At 32.7% G+C, this 19367-nt stretch overlaps 1 protein-coding gene across 2 annotated transcripts in view; it reads left to right on the top strand.

Annotated features, from left to right (window-relative positions):
• Positions 1 to 213: 213 nt before the first annotated feature.
• Positions 214 to 19367, top strand: part of LOC145255615 (uncharacterized) — a 48379-nt gene continuing 29225 nt past the window's right edge. The window contains exons 1-4 of one of the 2 annotated variants that reach the window (XM_080114241.1): positions 214 to 340; positions 10716 to 10854; positions 13824 to 13979; positions 16395 to 16546. In XM_080114241.1, coding sequence (XP_079970367.1) covers positions 293 to 340; positions 10716 to 10854; positions 13824 to 13979; positions 16395 to 16546 — 495 coding nt within the window. In that variant the 5' untranslated portion in view covers positions 214 to 292. Of the gene's footprint in view, positions 438 to 10715; positions 10855 to 13823; positions 13980 to 16394; positions 16547 to 19367 lie in introns of both variants that reach the window. The other variant, XM_080114167.1, reaches the window with a different exon arrangement.

The raw sequence follows: 19367 nt of genomic DNA, 5'->3' as shown, positions 1-19367 counted from the left end.
GACCAGTACCTCTAACTTTTTTAAAAAAATATTTTCATTTTTTAATGTCTTGATTAAACTGTATAAGTATTCTTAAATTTATCATATTTTTATTGTAGTACTATAATCTGAAATTCGTTCCATTTATTAGTCTTTTTATCATTAAAAGGCCCAATTTTTCTTTTAATATTATTTCCTACGCTTTTAAATGAAAATGAAAAAAAAAAAAAAAACAACAAAAAACGGGTTGCTCCCTCTTACTATTTCAGTGTGTCAATAACTGACCGCTCCCTAGTTAGCGCGGAAATTAAATATGGCGCGACCCGTTGCACTTAAATATGTTGTGAGTTTTAGTTCACAGGTATTTAATCTTTTAATTTATTTCTAATTACTAAATTTTTCAAATGACCAAGTCGACATTTCTCATGGCAGTATTTATTTTTGGTTTGAGAATAATTGTGAGTTTGTTATCCGCATTTTTACGTTTATGACTTTAACTTAAAAAAAAGTTTTGTTATTTCTTCGAGTTACTTTTTAGACCAAACTTTCGTATTAAACTTTTTATTTTCGTTTTGTGCAAACCTTTTCAAGATAAAGGTGCTAATGCACTTAGTGATCCGCGCTATTTTTTTTAAATCGTATTTCCAAGTTTAATTAAAGTTTTATGATACATTTTTTGAGTTTGTACACATAGATTCGAAAAAGTTGTCAAAAAACAAATATATAACAATAAATGTTATCCAAGGCAAGATAAGTTACTTTTCTACCAAACTGGATATATTTTTTGTGTTTTTATTCAATGTAACATGTTTATTCAGCTGGAAAAGCATACAGTGTTTACCGATGTATTGGAAAATTTAAAACACAAAAAATATGTCCAGTTTGGTAGAAAAGTAACTTATCTTGCCTTGGATAACATTTATTTGTTATATATTTGTTTTTTGACAACTTTTTCGAATCTAATGTACAGTAATATAAACCCGCTTTTTAAATAACAACAGTAGTATTTCAGCACGGATCGATAAGTCAGTACCAAGACAAATTTTAGGTCATATATTTGTTTTTTGAAAACCTTTTCGAATCTATGTGTATAGTAAAATAAACTCTAAAACATCATACGCAAATACTTTTTTAAATAAAATTAAAATAATAGCGGACGTTTACGAAATTGGTGCTAGTGCACTTACTGATCAGCGCTATTTTTTTAAATCGTATTTCCAATTTTAATGTAAGTTTTTTGTTTTTATTCAATTGTAAGGTTAAAGTATGGAATAGGTACAAAACACCCTCCCCTTCACATGTTAAGAATGGCTTTTTAAATAATAACGTTATTTCAGCACGGATCACTAAAACTTTAATTAAACGTGGAAATACGATTTAAAAACTAGCGTGGATCACTCTCTGCATTAGCACCGATAATTGTTACGAAAAACAATAAATGTAAACTAAACACAAATATTATTGTATCAAAAAATGCTAAAGCTTAGACCCGTTGAAGGTAAATTTTCAGATTAGGTCCACCTCCAGAATTTTCTTTTAAATGGTGATTGGTGACCTTGTTTAAGTTTTTCAACTATGCTGAATACGAAAATCACATTGAAAGTTTGTAGAAATAAGTAGTTATCGAGATATAAAACGTTGTATTATGCATTGTATTCTTTGGCGGCCATATTTTTACGCGCGTGCGCGCGCCATAAACAAAGCTACTCATCTATGACTGACACTGCACGCGCGTAAAAAAGATGGCCGCCAAAGAATACAATGCATAATATAACTTTTTATATCTCGATAATTAATTATTTCTGCAAAATTTCAATGCGATTTTCGTATTCAGCATAATCGAAAACACATAAAAGTTCTCATTTAAAAGAAAATTGTGGAGGTGAACCTAATCTAAAAAGATACCCCGTTGAATTTTCAGATGTTTGTACTCATAACCCATTCATTTACAGAATACTCGAAAACCTGTGAAAGTCATATGTGCATATGCACCAAGTGGCAACGGCATAGCAGAGCAGTGCCATCGAAGCGTGAAGAGGATTGCAGCAAGAAAACGTGCTCGATCACAGAGGCAGTCTATAGATATAATGCAACTCCAAAGGATGGCATGACTGCTGCAAGCGCCCCCACCAATGCGATCCATTGCTATCGAGTGCGCATCAAGGACATTGACACCTGTTTGCCTGATCGGCAGGAAACCCGAGGGCCGTATGAGTTAGGGGGCACTGTTTGGGTGAAGCCTCCCAATAATCGATGCACCAGCAGCTTTCAAAGAGGGCGAATCACTGGCATCATCAGTGAGCAAGCCGTGCTAGTCAATGGTACTCTCCGCCATGTGAAGGATATCTGGCCTGCCCTGAATACGAACCAGTTGGTGAGTAGCAGTGATGGGGAATCGTCCAACGATGACCTGTGGATCCGTCCTATTCCCCGCGATGGTACAACTGTGAACTCCAACGCTGACGCCGATAGTTCCAGCACCCCTTCTGAGAGCTCCGATGAAGATGAAGAAGTCCAGCCTGATGGTATGACTGTACACCCTAACGCTGATGCTAATGGTTCTGACACATCTTCTGAGAGCTCCAATGAAGATGAATTAGTCCAGCAAATCCCCCTTCGTAGGAGTGCCCGCAACAAATGACCGCATCCACCATGCCAAATGTGTGGTCTGGAGACCAGGCGAGAGTGTAGAGTTGAATGTAATAATCAAAGAGGAAAGCGCCCCCGTGTGTGTCGTGCGGTCATACAACTTACCTTCGGATGGGATCAGAGAGAAAGAGAAATTAAAGATGGCAGCCATGGATTTTAGTCTCGTGGAATCTCACGAGATCTCATCTTCCACTGCAGATGTATGCAAATGGAATGGGGTCAGTTTTCTGATAAAATGTCTGTTGGCAGAGGCAGTTGGGAGAGACGTGCTGGAAGTTGAGAAAGTTGTCAGTGATGAATTCTAGCTGGACTTTTGCGTATTGTATTTGGTTTATTTTGTTTTGCTGTTTACCAGCCCATTTAACGTCAAGTTTGAAAGAAAGTAAAAATTTACTCCCCCCCCCCTTTTTTTAGACAGGAATAAACACCGGTCGCATAAGAAAATCGCAATATTTTTCTCTGTGATGGTCACAAAGTATGTGCTCAATTTAGTAGAACGTTATAATTGAAAACTGATCCCCGACGATAAGTCATAAAAATATTGGTCAATTTTTACGACGTACCCCAACGTATTATAAGCACCACAACCTCCCCATGTTAAGAACGACTCTCAGAATAAACACCTCCAACTTTGAAAGCCGTTCTTAGCATGGGGGGGGTGTTATTCTGAAAGCTGTTCTTAACATGGGGAGGTTGGGGTGTTTATAATACGCTGGGGCACATCGTAAAAATTGATCAAAATATTTTCTTTCAATTTTTTTTTTAATCTGAAAGTTAAGTTTGTAATCGATGAGATTAACGTGAAAAAAGTGTAAATTTTGTGGAATTTAGAGATGGGATCAATTTCCTGAACGTCTGCCATTATTTTAATTTCCTAAAATGTCCGTCATTTCACAATATCATACGAAAGTTTTGCAAACATCTATAAATACTGAATATTTAGGCATTTTAGAAGAGTATTCGACAACAAAATAAACAGCAAACGGCGTTTGGTCAGATTCAGTTCCTGATCTTCAAAACTTCCTGTTTAAATTGTTGAATAAAAGTGCAGAATAGTTAACAAAACTCCCCCTCTATTTTAAGGATGGCTTTCTAAATAATCTGCATCTTCCTAACTGTGCTGAAATAATAACATTATTATTTAGAAAACCATCCTTAACATGAAGATGAAGGTTCTTTAACTATTTTCACCTAACAATTTAATAAATAAATAAACTTGGGAAGTTAAAACTCTCGCCGAAATTATATTAGTGACAAATTCATTTATCTATTGCAGACTATTATCCTCATCTTTTAGTTGTTTCACAACGTTTCGGCTAACTGTTCCTCTGTCCTTCGTCAGGTGGTAACTGTGACGGGATAGGAATGCCAAATCTCCTAACTGCATTCTCAGCAATTATTGACTTCCATAGTTGTTTTCCGTCTCACCACGTTTTGGCCAACTAAGCCTCTGGTCGGTTTTGGGTAGGATCGAAACCGCTATCTTCAGACAATGCTCACGTGGAGCCGTAGAGATTCGGAGTTCCTATCCCGTTGTGGCTACCAGCTGACAAAGGTCAGAGGAATAGTTGACCAGGGTTTGGGTTACTATACACATAGAATCGAAAAAGTGGTAAAAAAAAAAATATATGTAACAAATAAATGTTATCAAAGGCAAGATAAGTTACTCTTCTACCTATCTGGAAAAGTTTCTAGTGGTTTTACTCACTTTAAAATGTGTAATCAGTTCGAAAATCATACAGTGTTTATTGATATATTTGAAAAAGACAAATGGCGGTGAGTTCTTACTTGAACACAGTAAGTTGGGAGATGAGTTTAAACTAAAAAATTATACAAAATACTGTTAGAAACTCAATATATGTTAATGTGACATTGGCGCACATATATTCGGTCGGTTTTGAAGTTTTCCAAGTATTTTGTATAATTTTTTTTGTTTGAACTCATTTTACCAAACTTACCGTGTTCAAGTAAGAACTCCCCACCATTTATCTTTTTCAAATACATCAATAAACACAATGATTTTCGAACTGATTACACGGCTTTTGTGCCAGATTCTTTTATTGCATTTTACAAGTTTATCTTGAATACTTGAGTGACATACAGAAGCTGGCATGTCTAATTGGAGAAAACCCCTCTGCTTTTTCATGCCAGGACTCCCCGGTTCGCTGAGACAACAATTATGTGGGTCAATAAGGATGGAACACATGACCTGAGAACCGATTCTTGCTAGGGCTCGAGCTTTCATAACAGAAGAGGTAGACATGGATGAGTCTGTTGCTGCAGCAGCCAAGCGACACAGTTGTTGCAGTGCAGTATCTGAAGTGTGGAGATCCCAATCAGTTGGTGAGAAACTGCCCCGTTGCAAAGCAAAAAGAAGGCTTCCGGTCACACACCTTGTTATTGGTGCCAGTAGCAAGTACATGTTGCATTGAAGTCTCCTGGAAATGAGGCAAGGAGCAGGAGACCAGCACGACTCTCTCCCAACATAAACTAGAAGTGCTTCTGTAACAAATGTAAAAAATCAATCAGCTAAATAGGATAGCATTGGTGAGTTTCGGCTGCTCCTCATCTGTTGTGAGTTATGTCAACTCAAAGTATAGAAAAGTACCACAATTCTGATGGCAGGCGAGAAATGCCTTCTAAGCTACGGTATTGTCAGCATAACTTTAATAGTGACCAACAGGAAGTTCCTGAAGACGAACATATTGGTAGTAAACAGCAAGCCATTGGGATTTGACCTTCTGCTGGCAATGAATGTCAAGAAATTTGCTAGGCGGCAACATACACTTTGCTGAGGCGGTTCTTGCTCTGGGTTCAACATTTGAGTTGGAATAGTCTGACTTTGTGCAGAGTTCAACCAACGCATCAACTTGTGGAAGTGGTCCGGTGATCAGCTACCAGAAAAATTATGCAACAGAGTATAGCATCCCTTGTGCAGTATATAATAAAGAGCTACAAGTCTGGATTGATAATGAGTGGTTGGTTTCTTACCCAGAAAAGGAATTGGGTCCATGTCCCATTTGAAGAGCCTGATCGCATTAATGACAGCCATCCATCAAAACAAATAAAAGGTAAGGCTGGTGTTTGACTATTGGAAGTTAAATGAACATGTGGATCCATTTATAGCTTGTGCGGACATATACACTAAAAAGTTGAGAGAATAGCAGCAAGCAAGATCAAATGTATCGGAGTAAGACTTTTGCAAGGCATACCTTCAAGGCTACATGCACCAATCATTGTGGCCCTATCAAACTACTAATTAAGGGGCAATTGTGTTCAAACTCAATGTGGCACCATTCAAACAATTGTTTATGCTATTTTTATGAAGTCATAGCGTTGGTCAATTTTTAAAAGAATTACATTGATGGAAGGAGAATAGAATAAGCATTCCAATGATGTTAATTTATTTTTCTTTTATGTGTTCAATGTTTTTATGCTCCAAGTTAAAAATGGAAAAAAAAAACAGTAAAAAATGATGACAGCAGAAAGGGAAACTGTTTTTTCAAGGTTTACATTTTATGCATTACGTTTGGATACACATGCGTGGGGTTAAATTTGATTGGATATAGCTGAAATTTTACAGGCTATATAAGCATAGAAGTCCATCTCTACTGGATTTTGATTTATATTTTTATGATCACATGAAGCAAAGTTACGACCGAGAAAAGTTGACGAAGAATATTTCAAAATTGATAAGATAAATCGGCATATATCATCCATTTTCACATAATAGTTTCAGAATTATTTGCATGTATAAATATTTGATAATTATTGTGTGGAAATTTCTTTAAAATGTTATCTTTTATAGAAATTCAAATCCGTTTAACAGAAAAACGGGTCACTAATGCGCTGAGTTGACTAAAGTATTCTATTAAAAATAGAAAACTGTTTTTCTGCTTTCGTTTTACTAGACTAGTCATTTTTTATTCTGAGTTTGTCAATTTAAAAAAATTATTTTCAAGTTTTCAAATTTGATTTCCAAACAATACTATTTTGTTGTTTTTAACGCTTTTAGTACACATGCACTAAAAGCGTTAAAAAACAACAAAATGTACTAAGTACATGCGTTTAACTTCTTATTTGTACTTAAGGTAGAATTGTGTTTCTTAGTAGTCAAAAACAAAAAACTCATAACAAATAAAAGGTACTTGTGCACTTATGTTACCATGCTGAAATAATAACATTATTTAGAAACCCATTCTTAACATGGGGAAGGAAGGGTGTTTTGTTTACTATTCTGTACCTTCACCTAACAATTAAAGATATCGTGAAACTTGAATGTATTTTTAACTCATTGTCAAGACCATTTTTTCGGATCTGTAAAACAAACCCGTTTTTTAACTGAGGATATCTAAATAATAATAATAATTTACGGTTTAATAAAGAATTTCATTGTGATGCATTTTGTAAATTTTTACCTTGTTTCCACCTTAACATTTTTCTTTAAAAGGACTATCTTTTAAGGTTTTCGGGTATGTTGAAAATGAATATCACATTTAAATTTTCAGCAAATAAGTAGCTTTCCGGATATTAAGCAATGTTATTTCTTACGTTATTGCTGGTGGCCATTTTGGTATGCGCGTTTGTGCATAGTTTCTTGGGTTTATGTTTGCGCAGTTGCGCGTACCAAGATGGCCACCAGCGATAACATAAGAAATGACATTGCTTAATATCCGGAAAATTACTTATTTGCAGAAAATTTAAATGCGATATTCGTTTTCAGCATACCCTAAAACTTTAAACGGTAGTCATTTTAAAGAAAAATGTTAAGGTGGAACAAGGTAAAACAACAATAGAAATGACAAAACATATCAACTGGTGAATATATAGTTGTTGCTTATCAGGATTCCTGGTATTCTGGTACTGTGAAAGTTATATTGAGGATTCATGTAGAGTACGATTTATGGTTGCATCTCAGAAGTAGGGGTATATTTTGGGCCAGATAGAGAGGATTTACAAAATTGAAAATTGGACTGGTCCCAAAATGCATAAGTTCTGGTTGACTTTGGGAATTTCCATCTTTTACAGAAATCCAAAATCTGTATGAAAAATTAATTTATTTCTGAGGTTAATTCATATCTACTCAATTTTTTTTCTTTGAGAGGAGTAGTAAATACCAGTCATGAATGCTCTTTAGGCAATCAATGGCTACACCCAAGATTAAGCTCTCCTTTGGTGAGGAGGCAGAAAATGCCTATTCTCAATAAAGCTATATTTAAATACCACTATAATACTTAGTTTTGTGCACAAATAAACACCCACTGTATGATACCATGCGCCAGTTTAAAAAAGAATTGAAATTTGTACATTTGAATTTATAATTCATGGCTTATGGTAAAGTGATACATCAGATTTGACTGCATAATCAGAAAGAGCACACAATTTTACATAAGAGTACCAAGTGTCATGAGAATAGCTTGAAAAATAAATAAGTGGTGGCGAAATTACTAAATTTCTTGAAATGTTGAGGTCCATAATTTAGCCCACTTTACCATCAGTAGTTCAAAAGTTATGAGAATTTTGGCACTTAAAATTCTCATAACTTTTGAACTACTGATGGCATTTGCATAATTCAAACGGTTTTAAGCATCTTTTACAGAGCTCTTTTCAGGCAAGTTGATAAAAATAACAATTATCTAAAAAGAAAAAAATCAACTTGTAATCCTACTATATTGATGTTTATAAGAAGGAGCGTTTCTACAGCTTTGGCCTCCTCAGCAAAGAATAAGGGAGGCTACAGGATGGGCCACAAGTTCTTGGTTTGTAGGTCCGGGGACAAAATAATGCTCTGTATTAGAGAAGAGGGAACAAAATCCCACATGCCTTGTGTTGTCTCACGACAGAATATATTTTCGTTGTGTGGCAAATTGGTTGGACACCTTCCTGTAGGTGGTTGGCTTTGTATTGTCAGAACAATGGAAGACAAATCAAGAAAACCTTACCTAAAATATCAGTTTTACGTAACTTTTAGTTAAAAACAATGAATATACTAAAATAATACAATAACACAAAATAAAACATTAATTATCTGAACATTTATTGAATTAAAATAAAATTCAGAAATAAATGAATGTTATATATATTATTTCATTGGAATTCGTTATTGAGATGGGTATTATTTATTAATTTATTTATTGCGGACTATTATCCTCATCTTTCTTATAAATAAATTAATGAATGTTATGTGAAAATGTGTGACTTAAAATCTAATTCATTTTAAATGGTCATTATTGAAATGTGTGTAATTTTTTTTTCTTTTTTTTTTTAACAAAATCTGAACTTTTGTAATAAGGCACTTTAGGAATTATCTTAATTTTATTTTAATTCAATAACTGTTCAGATAATTTGGTCAGCAGCAAACGCTTTTTTGGTCAGATTTAGTTTCTGATATCAAACTTCATCTGTAATATAACTTCCGATGATTTTCAGTTTCCCAAATTTATTTATTCATTAAATTGTTAGGTGAAAGTACAGAATAATCAACAACAGCTTTCTAAACAACATTATTATATCAGCATGATCGGAAAACTGCAGAAGCTTTGGAAAGCCATTCTTAACATGGAGAAGGGGGGCATTGTTAACTATTCTATTCTTTCACCTAACAACTTAATAAATAAATTAATAAATTTAATAAATAATTAATAAATAAAAATTAGTATAAAACTTGACAAACCAGAAAAGTAAGTGACCCAAAACATTCAGTCTTTAATATAAGAAACTAAATTTAACCAAATACTAGGTACGGGCAAAAATAGACAAATACAGATAGAGGGACCTAGTTTTGAAAACTGATTTATCAAAAAAATTTTTGTAGGTTTCTGATTACTTTTTGATTGTATTTGAAAGATTAAGGGCTAAAGTTAATTTCTAGAAGGAAAAAATGTTTGTACACATGAAAAAAAAAAGTTATGAAAAATGTTTTCACGGGGAGCTATCAAATTCAGCTAAATTTTGAAGTTAAATAAATTCATTGTAAAAATCTTTTGAAAGATAAGTATTAGTCTGCTGGGTCTATTTCAGAGATAATTAGTAAAGTCATAAGATATTGAACTAAATAACCTCCCCCTCCCCAAAAAAAGCCTTGTTTGTACAAAAAATAGCTTAATTAGCCCCCAAAAAGCAAGTAATTCTTCTGTTTCCAAAATCGCAACAAATGAAATTTTGTAAACACAATTATACGGAAGCCCAAAATTACTGCCAATCGAAACGCTGTTTTAAAATGAAGTCATGATATTAAAAGGAGGTAGGGGTGCCAGTTTTCTTCCCCCCCCCCCCAGATGTGCATCTGTACATTCCCATTCTGAATGTTTGTATCATTTTTATCATTTTTTAATTTAATTATTTTATGTTCACGTTTTTAAATTAATTTTTTTTTTTAATTATTGTTAAAAATTATATAAAAATTATGTTACGCCGAAAGTTTCACATTCATGCGAGCAAGGATGTTATTAAAATCTTGCATATAAAAATTATACGAAATCTGTAATTTAAAAAAGAAAATTGAGATATTTTTGCTATTTTAATTTTTTTGTGTGACAATATTAAATAAACAATGCTTAATTCAATGGTAATATTGGTAGTTTGAGAAATTAATTTTTCTTCAAGTTATATCAAATTCATTAATACGGACTTTAGGGGCTTTTTTTGTAATGTTCCTGTAAAAATTAAAGAATTATTTTTTTAATTGTTATGATTTATGATGCATTATTTTCATAAAAAAGCAAAAATAAATTTTTTTTTTTTTTTTTTACTACAGAAAACAATAACTTTAGTAAAGGTATTTTTTATTTAAACAAAAATAAAAATAATGGGTTCATTATATTCCATGATCATTATTTCATAAATATTGAAAATTTCAGTAAAATTGGTAAATTTCCTGATTTTTGGTGAATTTTTAAGTAAAGGGAGGGGTCAAAATACTTATACATTTTGACCATTGGCATTCATTTTGCACACACCTACCAAATACCTTATGCTGCTGACTTTGAGTCGCGTATTCTTCTGGTTTGCCAAGTTTTGTACTAATTTTTAATTAAAATAAAACTTTCAGGTAAATAAAGTTAGTCTACTACATTTTCTTTTTTAAGGATGATACACATTCAGTTCAAAATCTCCTAAAAGATGGTTCTTTTAAGAAATGGTTATCTGATCCAAAGAATCGAACTGGCACCATGGAGGCTGTATTCCAACTGGAGAAGTCCTGTGTAATATCTTACTTGGATATAGGTGAGTGATCAAGTTTAATTTTCTTGTAATAAATTTATCTTTTAATTTTATTTTTTATATTTCTTTACTGAATTTGAGATGAGGATTGATTATTCCTATTTGGATTCTTTGGCCTACTGTTCTCATCTTGAATGTTATTTTCACAACGTTTCGATTGATGTAACTAGCAATACTGGACCATTCTTTTCTTTGCAAAAAAACTCAAATCAAACATGCATAATTGAAAAGAGCATCAAAATCAAAGAAAGATGATCTTTAGTTTTTTATTTTTATTTATTTTTTTTTTAAATCTATTCATAAGAGACCTTCAAAGTATCGGAAAATGCCTAGTTCACTGGAAATTTTTTCTTAAGTCTATTCAAATGCATATAAGCTTGTGAAAATGATTGTAAATTTGTACAATTTACAGAACTACCCATTTTTAAGAAACTGTATCTTCAGATCTTTTTAAAATATGATGAAATTTTGAACATATCACAACGCCATGAAGATTCAGCTAGCTGTATTTATGACCATTTCACTTGGTAACTTATGGACTAATTAGCATACTAATTAACATATTTAAGTTTCATTTTCATGAATTTGAGTAGAAATATCATAAAAAACAGCTAACAAAAATGGTAGTTGGGGTTTTATCATCATGTGAAATATTATTCTAATGAACATTACCATTTGTTATTAACACACCATGAAAAATCCAAGATGGCGACCAGGAAATCCAAGATACCAACATGATTTATAGGACGGAAATGTTGTGCATTTCTCTCATAATAATTACTTAAATAAACACAAGGCCAAACGACATTGCTCTTAACAAAACAATAATAAAGGGTTTATTTAAAAAAAGGCGAAATGATATCTAAAACTGGAGAGAAAGAAAGAAAGTGTAAATGTCTGTTTGAAGGTGTTGTCTGCCATCAGACTGCAGTCGTCAACAAGTAGCAATGGGAGGGGTGAGTGAGAGAGGTCTGTATAGGTCGCTTGCTGGCGTCTCTCTGGCGATCGCAGCTGAGATCCCAAAGGGCTAAAAATAGTCCTTAAGGGGACAATGTGCCCTGCCAACCGATTGGTCAGTGTGGCCAAATCACTTTGGCACCGGGCATTGATCCGCTTATAGTAAATAGTTTGTTAACTGCTACAGATTCATAGAAATTTTTAACAAAATATGGCTTTTAACATATCAATGAGTGCACCCAATCCTTATTTAGAAGGGATTATTCAGAATCTTCACCGGTTAACTAACTGGCTTGCAGCAAGTGTCAGGCGATGTAGCTTGAAGATAGCCAAAACATTTAACAAAATTTGTACTTATGCATAGAAGGTACTGTGCTAAAATAATAACGTTATTATTTAGAAACCCATTCTCCTTAATGAGGAGAATGTTTTGTGATTATTCTGTACTTTCATCTAATAATTTAATAAATAAAAGATACCATAAAAAATTTGAATTTAACTTGAAAATACTATAAAAAAAAATACCATGGTATCTTCTTTGCATAAGTACTACAAAATCCATTACAGAATTATGCAATTAAAATTTTCTGATTCAGCCCTTGAAAAAAAAAGAAGAAAAAAAAAGATACACCAATACTCATTGATGGTAAATTTTACTTTTTTTCAAAGAATTTATTTTTAAAAATCTTTTTGTTTTCATAATCCAAAACCTATTTTTTAAATAATTAAAAAAAATAAAAATAAAGAATGAATACTTTGTTGTAAGACAGTTTAAACGTACGCGGATGTTTCGTTACAAATTTCCTTCATGATGGCACACAAAAAACCAGATGTTATCAACACTCGCTACCATTTCTATTGAATAAAGAATAAGCAAAGTAATAACCTTGTTTAAATATTATTAAAAAAAAAGGTGTTGAACTTTAATAATTAAAAAAAAAACGGCGAATGAAGTAAAACTTTTTTAAAAATCGGAAAAAAAAAGAAGAAAAAAATGAACGTGCTCAGAAAAAAAAAAAAACGGTGCAAAAAAAAAAAATGGCATGAATAACCCAGTTTCGATATTAAAAGTTTAAAAATCGAAAAAAAAGATTTATCTGATACCTAGGATCGAACCTGCAATCTTAAGATAACGACGGTGTCACTTTAACCATTGTGCTATGACCACGTGGGCGAATGTAGGTCGATTTTTATAATATCTCAACGAATTCAAGGGACATCTTTTGTATGCGTAGAAGCTATCTTATCATGAAGGAACGATTTTTTGCTACCCCTCCTTGTAGAAAAGTGACCCATTGAGGTTGAAGAAATGAATGTTTTTAGCCAATTTGTCGTTGGAAGGCTCGAGCTTCAAAATGATACCGATCTGGCGAAAATCCGTCGCTTCTGTCGAAAGTTTTTCCAAGATATACAAATACACACACACCTTTTTGCCTTTTATATATATAGATGTGTCTGTGTCATTCATAGGCAGACTGTATCACCGCTCCTCAATACGGTTAGATAAGCAACTGTCTCTAGCTGGGATTGAAACTCTACTGTCTAGAAACCAGTTGGCACATAATCCCTAAGCCATTAGGTGAAAGCACAATAATAGACATTATCAAACATAGGAAGCTTCATTTATTTACACAAAGGGCATTACATTTTATATGCTAATGGTAATTTATTTCACTTACCAGTATGCTCAACCCAAGAAAAGGAGAATATTTTAGTCATCCACAAACTGTTTTGCTATATAAGAGCTCTTCAGTGCAGTGAGACAAGCAACTGCCTCAAGCCAGATTTTAGTGTACAAATTTTTTTCTTTTTAGTGGTCCTTCTGCTAACATTTTTTTTTTATTTGAATTTCCTTCCGAGAGGATCTGTTACTTTCTATTTGAATTAAACATTTGTGGATTTTTTTTTTGTTATCGTTATCGATCCCACTTATAATTCTGTGATGTTCCAATATTTAATATTTTATCTTTTTTTTATTTTACAAATTATGTGTTTTTTTTTTCTTTTCTTTTTAGGTTCACATTTCTGTTCAAATATATCTGTTCAAGTTGGAAGATCTGAATGGGCTCAAAGCCGTCAGTTTGAACCTCTCATACGTAACACTTGCCTTATGACTTTGGCTGATGTCAGGCTTGGACGCAATACTACAAATACTAAAATGTTTAATACCAGTAAGTCGCTTACGATTTGACTCTGAATATTTTTATTTTGTGACTAGCGGGGGCGCCCAGTTCTAAAATAGGCTTAAATATGTTTTAATCCATGCACATTTCGTATTTAGTATTAAAGAACCAAATTTCTATTGAATATATTTTATCTAATATATAATACTGATTTCAAAATATTAAAACAAAAATGACTTGGTAGACATCAGCTAGAATTGAAATCAAGACATTTAGTGCTCGAGCCATGTTCCCTACCGTTTCAGCTATCGACAGATAGATAAGAAAGTTATAAAATTAAACCACTTCTAGTTATGGTTGAATTTGCACATCCTTAAAACTAATGTCAACAAATTAAAAATGAACATTTTGCATTTCAAATTGCCAACATATTTCTTTACAAAGATTTTATTCATTATAAACCATGTTTGGTGTACGATTACTATTTCCTGTTAATTTCAGTGTTATGTGACAAGTAGTTTAAAAGTTTATTGGTTAAATATATATGTATATATATATATATATATATATATATATATATATATATATATATACACACACACACACAGTGTTCTTTTGTACATTTTCCTTGTAAAATAATTGTAACATTTTCATGTTAACACAAGCAGTTTGTACATGTCATTTCCACCGAACACAATTGGTGCGCATGTGTGTTTTTGTCAGTGATTGCTCAAGAGATAAAACAAAACCTGTATGCAATTGCTAGTATTTATTCTCTGATCGTCGCTTTTCCATGCATGGGCACAATGGAAATTTACTGGCTTTCAAAGGTTTTATTTAGAAAAAGGTTGTTTATGGGACGAGAAACCAATAACTAATTCTTATTACTCCTTGTTTTTCTGGCTTGGTCTTAACATGGGCGACACATGGGCAGTCTCGAGGCAGCACTCACTTAAATTCTCTTTACATTTTCAGATGCAAGTCACCTTTTTCATTTCCCTGACTCTAACTGTTCTCTGTAATATCATTTGACACCTGCATTTCTAGTGGGTTTTGTCAAGGGAGCTAACTCCTGAACCCCTTCACTTCAATCATGCCAGTTGCAGCTTTCCATTTCCATTCGTTGTCAGTTTATCCACATGTACTATGTAACCTTTGCCAAAATTCATTCCAATATATAATTAGATCAGGTTTCTTTACAAGTGAAAATGAGTTTGTATTAATTTTTTTTTTTATATATAGGGCACAAATCAAGTAGCTGTTAAATTCTAATCGAAATTGTTATTTATGTAAAAATTAAAGCTTAAAAAGATTTTTTATATAAATATTTTTAATGTTTTATACTTATCACTCTTTTTTATTTGCTGTTTTAGTTGATGAGGTAAGTTCTGTGAACTTTTGCCATTACTAAACAGCAGAGCATGCGCACTGTCGATCAAAGGCGTGTGCATGCAGTGTGATGATCTATGGAAGTGAAACTTGGCCAGAGAAGGTTGAGAACATGTGTTGCATGGAGAAAAATGATATGAGAATGATATGATCGACGAGAAATGTGAGTCTTAAAAGCAGGTTTAAATCTGATGATCTAAGGAAGATTGATGCCAGACAATCTACAGAGATGTGTGCAGAACAGAAGTCTTTTTTTGGTTTGATAACCTTGAAAGAATGAATATTAAATAGCAATTGAAATATGTCTACAATGGATTTTTAATGTATAATCAAATGAGAAGAATACCCGTTCCAGGAACAGTAAAATTAATCCCTGATCATAAGTTTTGTACTGCTTTTCTGTTCCCCTTTGTTGAAGATTAAAAACCAAGATATGATACCAGAACTTACATATAGAATCCTTATTCCGATTTTGATCAAAATCAGTTACAGGATTTTAATTCTAGAAAATCTATTTAAATTTAAAGCTCACAATGTCTTAAGAAATTAAAATTAAGAGAATCTTATTTAATTAGTGGATAATAACTCTGCATTAAATTTGATACAAATCTTTTGTATGATTTTTTTTTTTTTTTTTTTATTGAATGGGAGTTTTAGCCTATATTGTGTTGGCAACAACAAAAAAAATCTAAAATACTCTAAATAAACTGAAATTTGGAGAATAGTAATTCATGTTTAATACCTTTTGTTGTAATTTCACAAAAATCTGAAGTATCAAAGAGCTTCCACTCTTTTTACATTCTATGTATAAAACTAAATATCGCCCACATTATCACTCCTTACGCTTAGCAGCTGTGTTTCAAAATTGACAATAATTGGTTCATTAGTTTTGGAATGAATCCTATACATAGAAATTCCATATATAAGTTCCCAAATGTAAAATAATAAACCTGAAGAATGGCTGAAACATGAAAATAACAGTGAAGATGAATGTTCAAAAAAATAAAAATAAAATTTTAACGTTTACTATTTTGATAAAAACTAAGGATAGAATTCCTTTTTGTTTATTTTTAGGTGATTTTTCTTCCAGTGCGGCTGCTAGCATGTGGGATCGTATTCGTGTTGTTTGTCAACAGAATTTTCAGAAGAATGCCCAGTTTGGACTTACTTTTCTCCGTATTAAAGCAAGCAAAATAGAAGATTCGTCCGTTGGTGCAATGGATAAGGTAATTAAAGCACTTTAACAAAACTTCAATTGTTTTTCTGGCATTGTGTATTTTTTAGTCAAACAAAACATACTTTATATTTGTTCATATAAATTCTAAAAACATGGTATTCTGAGCCAGCTTAGGTATTCATTTCCACTGGGTTAGTTGTTATAACTATAATCTTTCAAATGACATGCATTTCAGACCTTCCACCTTTCCCTTCTCCAATGGGCAATATGAAACTGTGATACTATTCCCCACCCCCACCCCCACCCCCCAGTGTTTGGAAGTGAGGAAGAAAGAGAAAAAGAAGCATGACAAAAGGCAAGAGGAAATAAGTTTGTCAGGTGAACAAAGGTATACAAAATGAAGTTCGTGGAAAGACAATCTGTAAGAAGTTGTTCACAAAGGCACACAAAAGGGAGCTGACATGGGATTGTTGATCAAAGCGTGGCAGTGATGGTAACAAGAGATGAACAATGGATGCAGATATATTTAAAGTTAGTTTGTAGGGCATTTGGGGAGTGGCTATAATGTTTGTGACAGTCAACGACAGAGAATTGGACAGTTGCCAATTGAAGACAGTTGAATGCAGATTATGACTCAGTAGATTGAGATGAGCTTATGGCAATTGACGAATACGGCCATCCGCAGAATTCATAGATAGGGACATTAGCGTTCACAGGATTAATAGTGTCACTCCCAGAGTGGGTTAATATTTACAGAAAGTGTCAAAGTCTGCTTTTTTTTTTTTTGTTCAGCATCTGTGTGAAAGATAATGACACGGCCAGAACCAGAGGAGAAGATGAAAGAAAAAAATCCATAACACACAACATTGGGGTTGCCGATCATTGTTGATCAGGGGACTACATGTTATCATACACCAATTAGGTTATAAGGACCCCAGCAAAATATACAAAACAGAAGGAACGCCTTCAGTTTGACACTGGTTGAGTTTCACAGGGCTCGTACAGACTTGAAAAATCCTTGAATTTTGACTTTTGCCTTGAAAAGACCTTATTTCTATCATTGCCTTGAAAATATGAAAAATGTTTTGAAAATCGTATTCTTTACATCAAGTAAAAATTTGTCGAAATATTAAAAATAAAATCCCAAGTAAATACTATTAAATTATTTTTTATGAGCATTAATAAAAATACCCTTAAAATCTTTTTTTAAATATTGAAAATAAAATCGAAATACATTGTTCTGAAATTGCATTGTAGCATTGTGGATACAAGAGTTATGTCCCTTTATCACAAAACTACCCAGAATAGTTTCATGATAAAGGGATGTAACTCCATCTTTTTTGGTCTGGCTGACCTAGTTTTCTATTATCACATTTTTTTGTTGCTTTTTTTTTTTTTTTATTCTCATAATTTAATTGGGGGAGGGATCACCATACATAAAATTAACTCTCCCTCTCTAAAAAAAAATACTTTCCTTGTGCAGACGAGATTATGTAATGGTGAATCCCCTCCAAAAAAAAAAAAATAGTGATAATTTAAAATTAGGTTGGCCGGGACCCCAAAAAATAGACAAGACAGCAGCTATCTTTGTTTGAAATTAAAAGCTATAGAGAGAGTTAATATTTGAAATGAAATAAAAAGCATTTAAAACTACTTAAAAACACCCCAAAATTATGCAAATAGGGTCTAAAGTAACTTTTTATTTGCTATGGTAACATTTATTTGTTGTATATGTGATTTTTTAACACTTTCAAATTGCTGTAGATTGTAAAACAAATCCCAGATTTTGTTTTGAAAACTTAAATTTTGTCTGGAGAAGGTCTTGAAAAACTCTGAAAAGCTTCGAAAAGGGACATTGAAAATTTCCATGAACCCTGGTTTCAACACACATGGCATCTATCTATAAACAAACATAATAAAACAGTGATTTGATTTTTCATCACATTTTGTTGATTTTTAATATAGAGAAAGATTCATTTTAAGAAAAGAGAGGGGGAGAAAAGATATTAAGTACATTAAAACTCCTTTAATTTGAACTTTCTCTAAAGTTGGACTTCCTCTCATTTGGACTTCTTCTAAACCTGGACTTTCTCTAAACTTGAACTATCACGTCATTGAAATTGTATTAGCATATTTGATGCGGAGTTGCAGTAAAACTGTTTACATGGTTTAGTCAGATATTGTGCAGAAATGTTAATATTGGAACTATGTAATTAATGTAGATTAGCTATTGATAATTTACACTAACTCTAAATTTTTTTTTCAGATTGTTATATTTAAAATAGTGTAAAACAACCCATCACAATGGCTTGCAACTCTAAAAGAAAACAAGTGACACTGACTTTATTCGAAAAACGTCAAATTATAGAAAAATTAGATGCTGGAGTTGAAAATAATGTTATATTGAGAGATAAGATTGGAAGAAGTACACTGTTTTACATCAAAAAGAAAATGAAGGTGTAGCAATATCTAGGCCCATGTTAATTGCTAAAGCAAAATCTCATAAGGAAGAGTTGAATATCGCAGAAGATATGAAATTCAGTGAAGGCTGACTTGGGAGCTTTAAGAGTAGACATGGCATAAGACAATTAACAATGTCAGGCGAACAACGGTCTGCTGATACACATGCAGCATTAAATTATTGTGACAAATTCAAGATGATAATTGCCGATTATGGTTTAACACCAGAGGATGTTTACAACGCTGATGAAAGTAGCGTAAATCGGAAGTGCTTACCTATAAAAACATTAGCTGGATCCGAGGAGCAGAAAATAAAAGGATTCAAATTAAATAAAGAAAGATTAACAGTGATGGTATGCGCTAATGCTCCTGGAACTCATAAATTTAAGCTTCTTGTCATCGGCAAATCA

This window comes from Euprymna scolopes, chromosome 1 (genome assembly GCF_053919585.1).
Source record: "Euprymna scolopes isolate OS-2025 chromosome 1, ASM5391958v1, whole genome shotgun sequence".
Classification (NCBI taxonomy): domain Eukaryota; kingdom Metazoa; phylum Mollusca; class Cephalopoda; order Sepiida; family Sepiolidae; genus Euprymna; species Euprymna scolopes.
Note: the sequence above shows the minus strand (reverse complement) of the source record. Positions and strands in the feature narration are given on the sequence as shown.